Below are 16,240 nucleotides of genomic sequence, written 5' to 3' on the forward strand. Positions count from 1 at the left end.
TTGACTTCATTTTGACACTTGTCACATTTACCTAGTTTGTTCATTTGTATAATATTCCTAAGTTTAAAAATCAGATTTATTTTTTAAATTTGAATTTCGAGTCATCAATACGAAAAAGCTGCCACTGTGTCTGTTTTTGCATCGCACGTTTTTTCTCAGTGGGAAGTTTGGCTACCATGGCAGTCATGTTCGGTCATGTTCGGTGTCGGGGATCAGGTTAGATAACGACACTACAGAAACCTCTTTTTAGGCCATGTTCGGGTGACATGGTTCTTATGTGTGACTCTTTAATCTGTTCGGTGACATGGTTCTTATGTGTGACTCTTTAATCTGTTCGGGCTGTGGGCATAATTGCGTGAAATTTCAATCAAATGAAGAATAATCTCATAAATATACAAATATGAGTCAATATCTGTATCAGGTTTCCTCGAACAATATCAAGACGTACACCCCTAAAACTGTCACAAATTTAACCAATCGCATACAAAGATTTCGGCCATATATAAATTAGCCAAAAGTCTTAAATGGATAAGATGTAAACAACTTTAATGTCACTTGTGATCACCACCACCATCACCAGCATATCAGAAACGTTATGGTCTATTCTTATTTTTGAAACATCTTACTGAATATGATCGCTCTTCTCTCAGTACTTCTAAATGTAGTTTAGGTTACAGTAACTGACTGACAGAGTAGCACGTTGTATACGGACAGACATGGCTGCTCAGTCTAGGTCCGAAAAGAAGCAAACGAAAGATAAGAACTCAAAAATATCACTAAAAGACGTTCCCTATCTGTGTGCATCATCAGGAAGAAACATAATACAACTAGACGCCATCTTGAATATTTTATTGAATCAAAACTTTAAGGATTAAATTTACAAAGACATTGATTAAAATAAAAGATTGTACATGAAAGAATGCTTTTCAGCTCTAATACAAGTCTGACTACATGTAACAAGCTGCTGACCAGATTTGCTGGTTTGCTCATCGGTATCATGAGCAATTGAACTCATTTACCAAAAAGAATCTATCATGCACTTTACTAAAAAGTAAAGAATACAATAAAATGACATCAAAGATGAATTCGATGTCACCATTTCAACATGAATTTCAAACTACTTATAACCAGAATAGTAAAAGGCAGTTAACAGTTTCTCACATTATTTAAATGAGTAATGCTTCTACTTTTACAATAGTCCCAAATAAATAAATAAATAAAAACTTTTCTTGTATACTGTGAAGATCTCTGTTAAACTGTTCAATTTGATTTAAAAATGGTCCGAGAACGATCTTATATATATTACATTTTGTGTTTATTTTTTAGGGCGCAAATATTGCTGATAAGTGCTATCCTATTCAAATGGCCACGTTTAGGAGTTATTTTTTTTTGGGGGGGGGGGGGGGGTATACGTCTTGATTTTGTTCGAATATTCACAGAGTACGAATTAAAAATTCTCTAACCTGTATGATAGCATTATTTGTATTAAAATATTAATTATGCCTACTATTATCAAGCATTCTTCTACAGGAATCCAGGGATAGCACTTCCTGTTCTGGCTGGAGTATATTTATAATTCTCTAACATTAATTCTATATACCTTGATTTCTTTCAATAGGAATACGGGATGACTGTAGATACATGAGAATTAATTACTAGGTCGTCATGCCAGTGTGTCTGCTACACACGAGTGCATATAACACCGATTGAGCAACATCAATTTTTGGTAATGTGTGCTTAGTCTTGAAGGAATATGGGCTCGTGTGTGCAGGCAAGGCGATGAGTGCCGTTTACCTGCGGACCTGAGTTCGAATCTCCGTAGAGTACGAATTAAAAATTCTCTAACCTTCATGTTAGTATTATTTGTATTGAAATATTAATTCTGCCTACTATTATCAAGCATTTTTCTGTAAAAATCCAGGGATAGCACTTTCCGTTCTGTTTGGTGTATATTTATAATTATATGTATAACATTGTTAAAATTATGTTTAGATACGTGGAAATCCACAGAACAATACTATAAATGTAGTTATTTTCATGGGTATAATGCCGTTTGCTCTTCACTGTAACTTGCATATTTATAACCAATATAAAAATGGTGCTTCTGAAAATGACATCATATGGAATGATTGTTAGCAAATATACATCCGCAGAAAAGTTGCATAAAAATTGCGTCTCACTTCTACATTCAAAACGTGTTTGGAAATTTCGTTCGCATGTTAATAAGATCTTAGATGTAAATACTGGGCATTGCTAACTGCTCTGCGCCACAATATTTGGCAAATTAGTTATTTGACTGACATCAGAAGAAGATTATGAGGTTCCGCTTGCGCGTACGATATTTGAAATCGTTGCATATCATTGTCCAAACTTTGGGCTTTAAAAAATCTTACACCAAAGCACCACTTTATGCAGGAAGAGATGCAAAGGAGATATGACTTTTATTTTTTTTTAAATTAAACTTTAACTTAAGGATCCTACCATCGATGCTGTCGCAGCTGAAACATTTATACTTGCATCTCACCATTCAAAGTTGAGACAAAGCTAATACTCCACTCTGTTGGTTATATGTTATTAACATCTGTATTTTAATTGACATTGTCCAAGATCAAGGTAATGGTGTACCTGACGAGTAACATTTATTTTGTAAACAATATAAAACATAGCTACTATTTATAAGAATATAGATTAAATGCTCAGATCATTATCAGTGGTGGTAAACATGTTTACTTGACTCTGTTTTCACTTGGAAATACAATTAATTTGCTGACATGTTTGAATATGTTATAAAGAAAGCCGACCTACATCCAGGCTCTAATATTGTATCATATCTTTTTATAGTAATGCTTTAATTATCCATTCTTGCTTTAACTTCTCAAGCAGAATCATTCTTATTGTTATGTTCAGCTTTTCATTCGGTGGATTTATTTATTCAAATTAGTATTCACTGGAATTACAAACGGCTCAGTACTATTATTGGAGCGAAACATTAATTTGAAATTATAACGAATTCAGACAACCGCATTTTGGAATATTATAGTGTGATATATGAAAAGACTGTTTAAACATCGCCACAATCCAAGCAACTTGCACATTAACAAATTTGACCCCAGGCACATCAACACATTCGATATCTGAATTCAATTCAAACATCATAATTTGGAGGTTTATTGCTATTTGCTATTTAATTCACAATACTATAAGTTCTTTTAAAATTTTCAATTTGAACTGTAAGAAAAAAATAAATTATTGGTTGATTTTTCTAAAGATCGTTGGTTTTTGCTCTTTTTTGTTACTTAGTTTAAAGCTTAAGTCGTGACATTCAAACTTTAACCTAATCGTCTTTGTCGACGTATCTATCTATATATCTATCAATCGATCTATTTATATAGACAGATCGATAGATAGATAGAAACCTGAGGACATAGTGCCAATTACAATTTATGTTCCAGAAATACAAATTCAAAGATTACCAAAATATAAATGAGTATGCTCAATATAATCGATTCCAAAAAGCCATAAACATATATTAATATAAAATAAAAAAATAAAATCTCGACAATTTGTAACAAGGTATATAAAATAAAATATAGCAAAAATAACACAATCCTTTAAACACTATATTTGTTCTCTAAAATTGTCTAATATTACAATGTTTCTGGTGTTACATCGCCGCCATTGGACACTGCCAAAGTATGCACTCTGTTTTGAGCTTATAAATTTCGGGAGGTGTGCACAGGTTGGGTATTTGCGTCCTTTATACGAGCAGCAAAATAGTGACTTAACTTGAACAATTTGTTATACACGATGGATGCCTGTCGCCAGTATTGGTTTTAATGTTCCAAAGATTATTTGTGGGGTTTGCATTCCACATATGTTTTTCAAGTGTACAGTAAATGCTGTAGTATTTGGAGCTAGTATATGGAATCTTCTATTCAGAAACGGATGATTGCAGGGTAGCTTTGGCTGCTTTGTCTGCAAATAACCAAATTTGACTAGGCAGCCAACAGTACATAATACTCTTTCCGATTTTATGAGTAAATAATTTCTTATGAGATTCAGAAAATGGATGAGTTATCAAAAACTTACTGTTTCGTATGTATGCACATGAAATCCGAAAACAAAGAATTCGTTTTGGTAAGGTTAAGGTTTAATTTAAAGATCTGAGCATGACTACCGTCTGTGCAACAACCAGATCGTGATGGTGTCATGGCGTGTTGCAACATAAGCTGCATTGTTGTCGTTGCTGTTGTTGTAGGGTTTAACGCCATTTTTCAGCACACGATGGGCTATACATGGCGGCCAGTATTAATGGTGGAGGAAGAACCCGGGAAAACCCCGGGAAGAACCACCGACGACCCACCAGAAGCTACTGGCAAGCTTTCTCACATACCCACATTAGCCGAATCTGAGACTCGAAACTACGCAGACAGAGGTGAGATGGCAGTGATCCGTAACGGAGAGCGATTTAGACCACTCGGCCACTCCGGGCCCCTGCATTGTTGTCTCTCAACATCAGTTCGTAAATCGTGTATAAACTATTATTATTACAAGCCATGTTTGATGTCTGAACATGCCGTAGACTGGAGTTAATCTCTTACGCAAGGTTACCGTGACCAGAGAGACGACCTGGCATCTTGAATCGGCATAAGCGTTCGATCGAGCGACTTCCCATCTACGAGTTGCAGCTTTGTCCTAGATCAGAGGAACCGCGAGGGAACGGGGTGTGTTCTATATCCGTCCCCATGTGGACAGACAGCGAGAAGGACATTGTCCGCTACGTTTGATTGGATCGGCATAACAACCCGGACACGCCACAATCTGCATACAGTGATGTGTTGCCTCAATAGTCAGTTCTTATTTCATTGAATGAACTCCGAAAATCGGGACTGATACAAGTCATGATATGCTGAGAAACATCAAACACTATGGCATGGAGGATGGGTATAGCCAAAGTGGTATTTTGGAAACTGAGATTTTTACAAAACTAGTAAGACTGATTAATTATGGTTTGCGATGAGGACAAATTAATATACCAACAGGAGAGATGCAAGTTGACCTCCTACAAGAAAGGCTAGTCTTTTTGGACTAAATAAAATGTGAAAATATGGGATTAGAGGGATTATGACATAATCCGATAATATAATAAAGAATCAGTTTTGTTTATCTGAGATAAGATGATTGCTTGTTTGCTTAAACATAGAGTTCTAATTTCCCCTAGACAAAGTCTAAATCCTATAATGTACATGATCAGGCAGCTACAGGTAAGATTTGCGAGCTGGCCTACACACATCCAAACCACAGGCACTTACTCTATATCCAAAACAAAGCCTTCCAGTCTGCTCCCCAAGCTTAGTGTTTGCCTCATCTCATCATCTCATATCAAATTAAATCCAGAGCTTTCTGATACTTGTCTCTGATGCGTCCAATAGCAAAGACAGATCATAGTTTAGAATAAATCCTATATATTGGTCTTCTCCACAACAGGAACAATTGAACCGTAAAGATGGAGTTTTGAGGTTTATGTAATTGATGGAAGGGCCTACATTTTAATTTTCAAAAATTTCATCTGATCATTTCTTATCTTTTGAACCAAATCTGTAGTTGGCCTTCAGTGGTATGGAAATTTGTTTCTTAGCTATAGCAGATAGAGACGGAACCATAAAAAGGAATAAGTTTATCGATTAATACATTTTAACAAGGTTGTTTATGCTGCTGTTGAACAGATGATTGAGGACATGTTGACTTGAGGTGCCAAATTAAAATGTCACGTTTCTAAAGAGGAAAATAGAATGGACACAAATTTGGGTAGGTGACCCATTAGACCCACATTAAACAGGTTATTTAGTATGCCTACAATTTAGGAATTGTCCACGTTATTGGTATTGGAGCACATTAACATCCGGCAGTATGTTGATAGATATGTTAAATGAGATTTGCAGTGGATCTGAAATGGTTCCCAATCTTTCTTTTTTTAAATGTCATCTCTGTTCTGGCCCTGGAGGGTGAGAGTACAACATTTTAACTAAAATGTGGTTACTACCAAAGAAGTTCTAAAAAGTTTACAAAAATGAATTTTGTTAAAAAAAGATGGGTCATTCATGGTCTGTGCTATGGATTAGCATGCTCCGGTGGCAGGATGCAGATAGGTGTATGACTGATCATTAAAAAGGCAAACAACTCCTTTTATATTGATATCTTTGCAGCCACAAATTGTATGGTGGCCATGACAGTCACCAAACAAAACAGAAGGTGATTGTAACTGTGCAATGTGATGATTAAAAACAAAATCGATCGCTTCGGAGAAGACAAACTGAGAGAAGTGTGTGGAATTTACGCACGGACACATGAATGAATAAACCTGTAGATTGGTTTGACTTTGAGGAATTGTATTGCTTATGATGATGGACACTCCTCGCTCAGACTTGTTAGTATTTCTTCAAAAGTTGTTGAAGGTTATGAAATTTTGTAATTAACCCTCTCCTTTTCCTTTTAAAATATTGCCTGAAGGCATACATTTACTGGGTCTTCTTTTTGAATTAGAAAAGTCATGTAATCAGTATTTATCTTTAAAAGGCAGCATTTTCTTTTGCAAAATGGCTTCAGATATATAACAAAAGTGGAGGAAGTACAAGACTTCTGAGAGGTGTCCGCAGTGGTGGCTTCTTAGCGCACTCCAGTTCTTGCAATTACTATGTTACAAAACGTATACATGATCTCAGCAGAATCGTAAGATTTGTTGGCAGTCCTAGAATAGTCTTTAATTCTGTCTTCATTTGGTTTTGAGCATGTATGTTAGCAGTTTTTGCTGTGTGTTAGATCATAAGGATTTACACTGGCAGCTTTGGCTTTTTTGTCGCAGTTAGTAACCACTTGGATCATGGGTTTACTCCCTTTGTAAGCCATGTCTGATTAAGAATATTAGTTTTTTTTAATATGTATTCAGCTACATAAGGGAACTACAATTTAATTTAACAAATCACTATGACTATCTTATCGATTTAAAAACAAACACCAGTATAATTTATTAGTAGTTGTGAAAGTTTGGCTGTTTCAAAGCAAGTTATTTTTAATAAGCGTTTGCTCCAGGAAAATCTCTCAGGATGCTGAATTCTCATCCATGGATTATATTAATAAAAGTGTGCTATGCTGAGAAAATGGACTTCAAAACATGTAGTAACCCAATAGATTTCTCTTTTAATAAGTAATACATGTACGTCATTAACTGTATGTAGTAACCCAATAGATTTCTCTTTTAATAAGTGATACATGTACGACATTAACTGTGTCCGTTGCAAAGAGCTGATTCATTAAGCTTTTATGCGCATTTTTGAATGCAGTTCAAGACTTTCTCTGGCTAATTCAAATAAAGTGTATGACTATAAAAGACTATGGAATTACTACAGTAAGAGTTACCATACGGCCACATATATAGAAACTAATTCACTAGATAAAAGCTCTGATTAAAAGCACTATTGTAGTGTACCAGCATTTACTACGAGTCATAGAATTACACTAAGTTTAAACAAATTGTTAATCTTTAAAAAAAAATCAACACATTTAGATTACCAATGTATGGATATTATTTTGTAAAACATTTAGGTGAGGTTACATATCTCCAGACTATTAATGAAAGTATTCGTGTTAATCATGATTGAAATTTAATGAAAATTAAGCCTATAGAAATGGTGTAAATTGGTTCTCCTAAAATATTTGTTCTGAAATAGCCCTAATCTTTGCCTGGTATAGAGCAAATTTAATTGTAAATGCAAACAAAAAAGACCTACATAATTGAAATAATTACAATATTGTAATCTTTCTTGTCATTTCCCTCGCCAATTTATTAAATTACACTGAGTTCTGTGTCAAGGCTTATCGTCGGTATTAACATTTCCATAGACATCAAGACGGATAGGATAATCGGGAAGGTTTTTGTACTCTGGTCTCCATATTGTTAGAAGATTGTGTGATGGGTTTTTCCCTCCTCGTGCTAACCCTGGTACATAGTGTAGTCCAGCCTCTTTCCAGTTTACTGTGAGACCCAGGTGGCCTAAAGGAAAAATAAACCAAATTAGTAAATCAATAAATAACAAGGCTACTACATAAGTCTGTCCCACTTTCTTCAACCTTGCTCTAATATATTTCTGTTCAGGTGGTGCAGTTATGGATGGGTTCGATTCGAATGAGTCGTTAAAAAATCAGACACAGAATATATATATATATATATATATATATATATATATGTGTGTGTGTGTGTGTGTGTGTGTGTGTGTGTGTGAGTGTGTGTGTGTGAGTGTGTGTTAATATGAAAGTGTGTGTGTATAGTACTATGAACTGTGACATAGTATAAATAACAATTTTCAATTTTCATGACTATAAAGTGTCAATAATTGCTAAAGGATGAGAATCTCATTGGCTTCAAAGGAGGTAAAGACTGATGCAGAGCCATGGCCGATTAGGGTCAATATTGTATTCAGTGTAACTCAGCTGTATATTTAAGCAGTATTACAAAGATAAATCCATCCACAACTGGATGAATCATAGCAAACGTGTAAAATATGTGGAAATTAGTTGATGGCCTTTTACTTACCCGACCCGAATCCACAGTGGAATGGGGGTCTTTTTTATGCAATATAGCAATAAACACTCCCTACACGCTATGTGAATCAAGTTTAATGCAGTATAGCAACAAACACTCCCTACACGTTATGAGAATCACGTTTCATGCATTATAGCAATAAACACTCCCTACACGTTATGCGAATCACGTTTCTCGCAATATAGCAATAAACACTCCTTACACGTTATGCGTATCAAGTTTCACGCAATATAGCAATAAACACTCCCTACACGTTATGCGAATCAAGTTTCACGCAATATAGCAACAGACACCCCCTACACGTTATGTGAATCACGTTTCACGCAATATAGCAATAAACACTCCCTACACGTTATGTGAATCAAGTTTCATGCATTATAACAATAAACACTCTCTACACGTCATTTGAATCAAGTTTCATCACATTCTGATCAACTGTTTTGAAGACTTGTAAACTTCATGTTTTCTCTATAAAACTTCAAGACAATAAACATACTTATCTTATAAAGTCAGTTAAATATATACGCATGTATGTATAACACCAGAAAGTGTTACCAAGATCCATAAGCTCGTACCCATCAGCAAACTTCCACAAAGAGTCATAATCAAATATTTTCCAAAATATAGAGTAACCGTTAAAACAGGTTACAAACTAAAACGGTGCAAAACAATCCTAAATTGTTTGTAAACATTGTTTTATGCCAATACAAATATGTCAATTACAGTTTAAATACATGTATATAAATGTCACTTACAGTTTAAATACATGTATATAAATGATGCTGTTCTTACCAAGTAGTGGAAACACTGATAAATCTGTCTCGATAATTTCACTGTAAGACAGATTTATAAGTGTTAGTAAATGACACAAGCCAAAAACCTGGATAGACTAGTGAATATTAAAAACGCACAAAACTTGCTCATTTAATTCATTAAAACCCGATATCTGCCAGTGGGGATCCCTAAAATTCTCATATTCATATTCGCTAACATTGCATTCGTATTTATGTGGGTGAGTTCATGTTGATGAATTTGTTCAATAAATTTACAATTCTTTAAACTCTGTGCTGTGCACGTTTTCTGTATTTTTGAGCAACATTTTACCGTTTCTATTTATTTTAAATTTTGGGAGAAATATCAGTACTTGAAATTAACAACACTGGATACAGACATTGCAATGTTTACTTTCACTGTATAAGTAGTCCTATAATCCCACCCCTTCAGTGAAAATTAACTTATCATTTACGTTCAAAACGTTCGTTTGGTCTGTAACGCAAAGGACATGGCATTGTGAGCCACTCACTGCCGTTAACCGGTTTAGAAATTATAAATTAATGAACTAATGCCTAGGTTTTGTACATTTTATAGCCCTCAGGCCTATCGTTTTTAATATATGAAGGGGTATAATCTGACGGGGGTGGGGATTTTTATTAATAAAAAACATCAGATACGGCCACTAGTCGTGAGAAGTCTAGTGAGAGGTAAGGATTACATAATTAAAATTAATCTTACTCCCAGAAAAACTACATTTTAAAGTCAGTACAACCTTACCTGTTCTACAATTAATCTGACATTGTGAGTAAGGAGGGTGGCTGATGGTCTGGAAAGGAGTAAAATGCCAAAAATATAACTCATCTTATAACCCAGCCACTCAACCAGCAGAATAGTCTGGGTCACTGATCGCACAACGACTATTAGACCAATTTAGTTCGTTGCAAAAAGGTCCACTGGAGGTATCTCCCATAAAATGAACAGAGAGACGCTGCAACTGCTTGATATAGAGACTATTTTTGGTACCTTGCCTGTTCTGAACTGGCTGCTAGCAAAACTATTTATCGTCCCTGGAATATGAGTGCAGTTATTTCCGACCCTGTCCAGCGCTGAAGGTTTCAAACTTTCACGCAGAAGTCTAGGTCTGTGTCAAGTTTGCCTGCCCGCGATTACTTAAGTCAGGAACAAAGGAATGGGTTAGCGCCATGTGTATGTAGACCCTGCGTCTATCATAGCGATTCGTGTTTCTACAAGAGCCCACTTCGTTAGGTATCAAAACTAACATGTAGACGGGAAAAGAAATCTTGGTACATTCAAGGACAGAAAGCTTCGTAAAGGTCAGTGAGTTATTTGCTAGATTGTTGCAGAATGTTACGGCATTGTAATTGTAATTATGTGCAGTATTATATTTACTTACTAGAATTGTTAGTACGTAGAATTACCTTTGTATTGTTTAATTTACATGCGTACTTGAGAAATGAGCTATGATTATGTGGATTGCTAGCTCGTAGTCAGAATTAATATTGTAATTCGCTATCTGGTTACTTCGTGGTAAACTAGTGTATTTATTTATGTGATATTCTAGATTTTGCAATTGTTGAATTAAATTGTAACTTTGGAAATGGTTGCAGTGTGTAAATTTAAATAATATGGATAATTGAATATCTGTGTACACTTGTGGGAGCGTAATGTACAGAAATGCATCTGATTGTTTGATATTGTTCAGAATAATGAGATTAAGAATATACTGATGTGACGCAATTTAGTGATGTCTGTATGATAAGTAGGATACCGCTCTTTATTGCAACGTTGTTTTCTATAAGAACGTGTGTGGTTTTCGATGTGCACGAATGCGTGACCGAAGATGTAGATAGCCTCTATCTGATGACTGATTGTTGATTTAGTGTGAGCGAGATGGCTAACGAAACATGCTAACGTCCTTGTGTTTTTCACAGGAAGCTTTTGGGGACAGAACTACCGGGTAGTCAAGTCCCGAGTCTCAGTGAGACAGGATAGAACAAGGCAGTAGGCAGAGAACAAGCCTAGTTGCTAGAGAAAGAGAGAGAGACGGGGAGGAGAAAAGGAGTAATGTTGCACCTAGGATTCCAGGGGCAGGTGACACTGTGTCCCCAACCTTCCAAATCTTGGGAATACAAGACATTTTAAGGGACAAAGAAACATTACGATACATCATGTACCAGTAGTGCTAACAAATGAGATAATCTTATTTGCTCCGACTGTTCTGCCACCGTATATTTGTCGTCTGCACTGTACTATCATAATTTTCATGATGACCGGGATGCGTATCTGTTGTAACTCTAATGGAAAGAAATTTTCTTGGCCCTGGCTTTGTATCATGTGTCACATGAGAAATGCATGAATTTAGGGGTCTGCAGACACAGGCTATTGGAAAGAAATTTTCTTGGCACTGGCTTTGTATCAAGTGTCACATGAAAAATGCGTGAATATAGGGGTCTACGAACACAGGACAAAAGTAAATCTGGCCAGACATTCAGATAATACAAACTCCCTCGAAACAAGAAATAATACAGACTATAATTCAAACAGTAAAAAAAAAACAAATACCTCAGTGACGTTTTGAAACTCAAATCATAAGCTACAGCAATGTTACAGCATCAATAATTACAAAAGTAAAGAGAAAAATATAAGGTTATTTTACATGCAGACGCTTTCATTTCAAACCAGGAAATATATTTTTCATAACATGGGTATAACAAGTGAGAACAAATGTAGAGAAGAACGTCGGAAAAAAACAATAAAAAAGATTGTTGACAAGAATATACAATATTGTTTGGTCCAATACTAGTTTCAGTCCCTTTCACTGATAAAGAGAAGACTTTTTTGTGCCTTACAACTTCCAAGGGGTGACTTGCACCAACAATTAAAGTATATGAAATTAATACTGCAACGAAATTAAATCCATTTACCTGTCAATAGGTGTTTCTCGAAGTATTTAACAGTTTTGGCCATAGACATGGATGAACATCCACTGAAGAAAAGTTATAGGCGTAATTTCTTTTGTCCTGATAAAAATGAACGTCCAGTGGGGCGCACAGGGTAAATATTAGGGGGTCATAGGACAACAAATTCAAGAGATTATCACGTGTAAGGTTCTGTATGTTTGTCCTCTATGTTTGGTAAACAAGACTAAATCATCTCTTCAATTTGCTCTATCTGTGGGATTTCACTCTAATGGGATTTCACTCAAGCGTGCTTGTGGAGTTTTCATTCCAAATAATTTACCAACGAGATAGAACAAACCAATTAATACATTTGTTGGTCACACTATATGGAGTAATTTGCAACATTCTTGTCTCTTTCTAATGCTATCAGTGTTGAAACGGCATCAGATCACTGAGACATCATTAAATATAGTATGTAATGATAATTGGTAAGCTGGAGGGCATATCAAAATAAGCACTACTTACATCTGCTGACTTTTCTACCGTGTGAGGTAATATACAAATTGTATATGGAATCTTCCATTTCTAAGCAGGTGACTGTAGGGTAGTTTTGACTGACGTATCTGTTTTCTCATTGCCAATATGACTACCCAACCAGAGACCATGTTCTGTAAAACTTGGGCAGTTTATCAAACTCACCTATTTTCAAATCAGTCCCCAAAAAAGGCAACTTAACAGTCTATCTATCCCAACGATATTTTCTGCATAAATTTCAAGGCATTTCTTCATTACCTTTCAGTTCCAAATGTTTTTCTTTTGCATATTTAAGCAAACACCAAAACGTCAAGGTGCACATAGGGTGGTTTAAATATACCATCATTCCTCTGTAGATGGCTCAGAGGTTAGTGTGCTGACTCGCGACTGAACGGATGCGGGTTTGGATTCCTACCACTGGATCTGCCTGGGTCGGATAACATGGTATGTTCTTGTGAAAGGCACTTTACTCCAACTGCCTGGACATTTCATAATTTGTTCGTGTTGCTGTGCAGTTAAACCCTAAAATAGCACCGTGTACAATTTGAATGGACGTCTGCAACAGACGCCAACCTATCAAGGTCACTGACGTCATGTTTGATGGGACGATATTTGATGGGACAATTTCAAAGCCATCACTTTATGATGAATTTGTTTAGAAAAGGTAAAATTCTTAAATATTGACCTCCAAAACTATTTTCCCTTTAAGTTTAGAAATCTAAGTTTAAAAATATGTAATTATATTTTATTAACGACTGGCACTATTTTTGTGTTAGGTTTTTTTTTTAATTACTTAATACTACTTTGTACCTTACTCCTATCATGTCTGCATCTTTCACATTTTATGCTGTCAATAATTTTCAGTTCTAATTTACCTGTATCATATATGACGACTAGTCCAGTAACAATTACCAACAAATAGACTAGTTAATCATCGACAGGACCAGTTACTTTTTAAGGTTTTACTGACCTCTCTGACCAGTAGCAAATTTCAGTCAGTTTTGCACACTGTGATCCGGAAATTATTTGATTATCCAATTTGATGTTTTACAAGGCTTTAAGACTGATATAAATATGGCTGATATTTAAGCTGAAAATAAATGCTTTAATGGATAACTGGTCGGAGATGGAGTTGTGGAATGTTTCAATGCACAGAGATATGACAATTCTGATGAAACTTTGCAAAAAGGACTTCTATAGAATGCTCTCTTGCCTGCCAAAGTTGGTGGATGCTGTAGCTATCATCTAATGCCGGTATGACAAAAGTCCTGGCAGATCATGATACGAAAGTTAGTTGTTGTTGTTGTTGTGGGGTTTAACGCCATTTTTCAGCACGATAGGCTATACATGGCGGCCAGTATTAATGGTGGAGGAAGAACCCGGAAAACCCCGGAAAGAACCACCGACCCACGAGAAGCTACTGGCAAGCTTTCTCACATGCCCACATTGGCTGAATCTTAGACTCGAACCGCCGCAGACAGAGGTGAGATGGCAGTGATCCGTACCGAAGAGCGCTTTAGACCACTCGGCCACTCGGGGCCCCACGAAAGTTAGTAATAGCAACACTATATAACCAAGTTTCCACAGTTACACCCACTGATGAAGGTATACAGTTTCAAACATTGACTTAAACAATGTTGTCAAAGACCAAGATCTAGTTGACCCCCCTGCAAAGGTAATACGTTATAATTTCAAAGTGAGACAATATATATAATTCCCAGGTGAGTATATATATATATATATATATATATATATATATATATCATCATCATCATCAACATCATCATCATCATTATCTTTACAGTATATGAATCAATAAAGTGTTCCTCAACTGCATAAGTTGCAAGTTTCAGTACCTTATTTGCAGAAGATAGCTGCACACTGCATGACAAAGTATTCTGCATAAAGAACGAATAGCTTGGAGTTTTCTTTGTCGATTACACCTGCTGGTAACCTTTTACCTAGAAGATATTGTAGTTGCAGCTCATCTTCTACATTAAATAACGTAATGTGCAGGCGCAGTGGAAATTTATCAGTAAGGAAATCCCAGATTTCTGAAATTTGACATATAAGGACAAGCAACACAACAATGAAGTATCAAGTCTGTATAAACATTTCCACATCTAATACACATATTCTACCTGGCAATTGAATTACCTGCAAAGTTTGGATATAATGTAAATTCCCGACTCTTCCATGCATGGTATATGTGCCACATGGACCACATGCCTTCTGTTTTACCAGTCTGAATAAATGTCTGATACCAGCTAGTTGGTAAAATGTTTGGTACTAACGGCTGAAACATGTCATTTTGCAACATAACATCAAACCAATCTCTGAACTTCACCCAGTTCCTCCGATTTGGTGAAAATCCCCATGTTCCAATTACTGGATAAAGGAATACAAGATTCCCAAATGGTGCTTCTAGGAGTCCCTCAGAACCTATGCCATGCTTAATACTGATCCCTTGAAGGGAATAGCCATTCACTTCAACAAGTTTGTCATATTTTTTATGCACAAGCTTCAACCATTTGTAAAAATATGGTGAAACTGTGAGGTCGTCCTCCAAAATGACGGCAATTTCTGAGTTGTTTGATTTGGGGTTCCAAGTACTTAACCACTGGCCATAAATTCCAACATGCAAAGAATGACTATGAACTATTTTAACTCCATGATTAAAATGAAATTCACTGGCAGTCCTATACGTATTCTCATCAATCTGACCATCTTTTGATCTGTCTATCCATATATCAAGCACTACCCTATCACCAAAATAAAATGCCACATTTAATGAATCAAGTAGTCTCAATAGAGAATCTGCACGATTAAAGACAATTACAATGATCCGTAGGTCCACTGATTCATCCTGGATGGAGGGCTTTCTGTAGCTCTGCTGAGCTGTGTAGGTGTATATCTCTTTTTGCTGCAGCATTGTCCTTCTCCATATTTCCTCTGGCTTACTCACAAAATGGTTGGAAAACATGTCGTACAAAGGTAAGAACATAAAAAAGAAAAACGTCAGAAGCATCAATACTTGTACTGAAGAATTCCTCATGATATAGATTGCCTTCTCTTCAATATTACGCTGTGGAATCTGCAAGAAATTATAATAGACCAAACTTCAGCAAACTTTATCAAAATTCAGCAAACTTTATAACAGTGTTTTAATGGACAAGCTGTGATCTACAAGTAAAAAATAAGGGTTGATAAATTTTGAAATCTACCTTCAAAATGCTTCATGACTGAACATTGAGACTCCATTGTAATAGCAAAGGATATATATTTAATGCAGATATTTACTATTTCAGTCCAGATTCCTAATGTATGGATCAGTTATGTTTTATGTATCAGCCTCTATTAACAAACTACTGGTTTTTAGAGCAAGACTGTTCTCTGAACGTGTTTTTCTTTG

At 35.8% G+C, this 16,240-nt stretch overlaps 1 protein-coding gene across 1 annotated transcript; it reads right to left on the reverse strand.

Annotated features, from left to right (window-relative positions):
• Positions 1 to 7,175: 7,175 nt before the first annotated feature.
• Positions 7,176 to 15,901, reverse strand: LOC149793284 (uncharacterized). Its single transcript, XM_089966341.1, has 2 exons — positions 14,986 to 15,901; positions 7,176 to 8,050 (listed from the first exon to the last, which is right to left on the reverse strand). Exons 1-2 carry the CDS (start codon positions 15,881 to 15,883, stop codon positions 7,866 to 7,868), a joined length of 1,083 nt encoding a protein of 360 aa, XP_089822467.1. The 5' UTR covers positions 15,884 to 15,901; the 3' UTR covers positions 7,176 to 7,865.
• Positions 15,902 to 16,240: the final 339 nt, after the last annotated feature.

Source organism: Sinohyriopsis cumingii, chromosome 8, assembly GCF_028554795.1.
Source record: "Sinohyriopsis cumingii isolate HCF-2022 chromosome 8, ASM2855479v2, whole genome shotgun sequence".
NCBI classification, from domain to species: Eukaryota; Metazoa; Mollusca; class Bivalvia; order Unionida; family Unionidae; genus Sinohyriopsis; species Sinohyriopsis cumingii.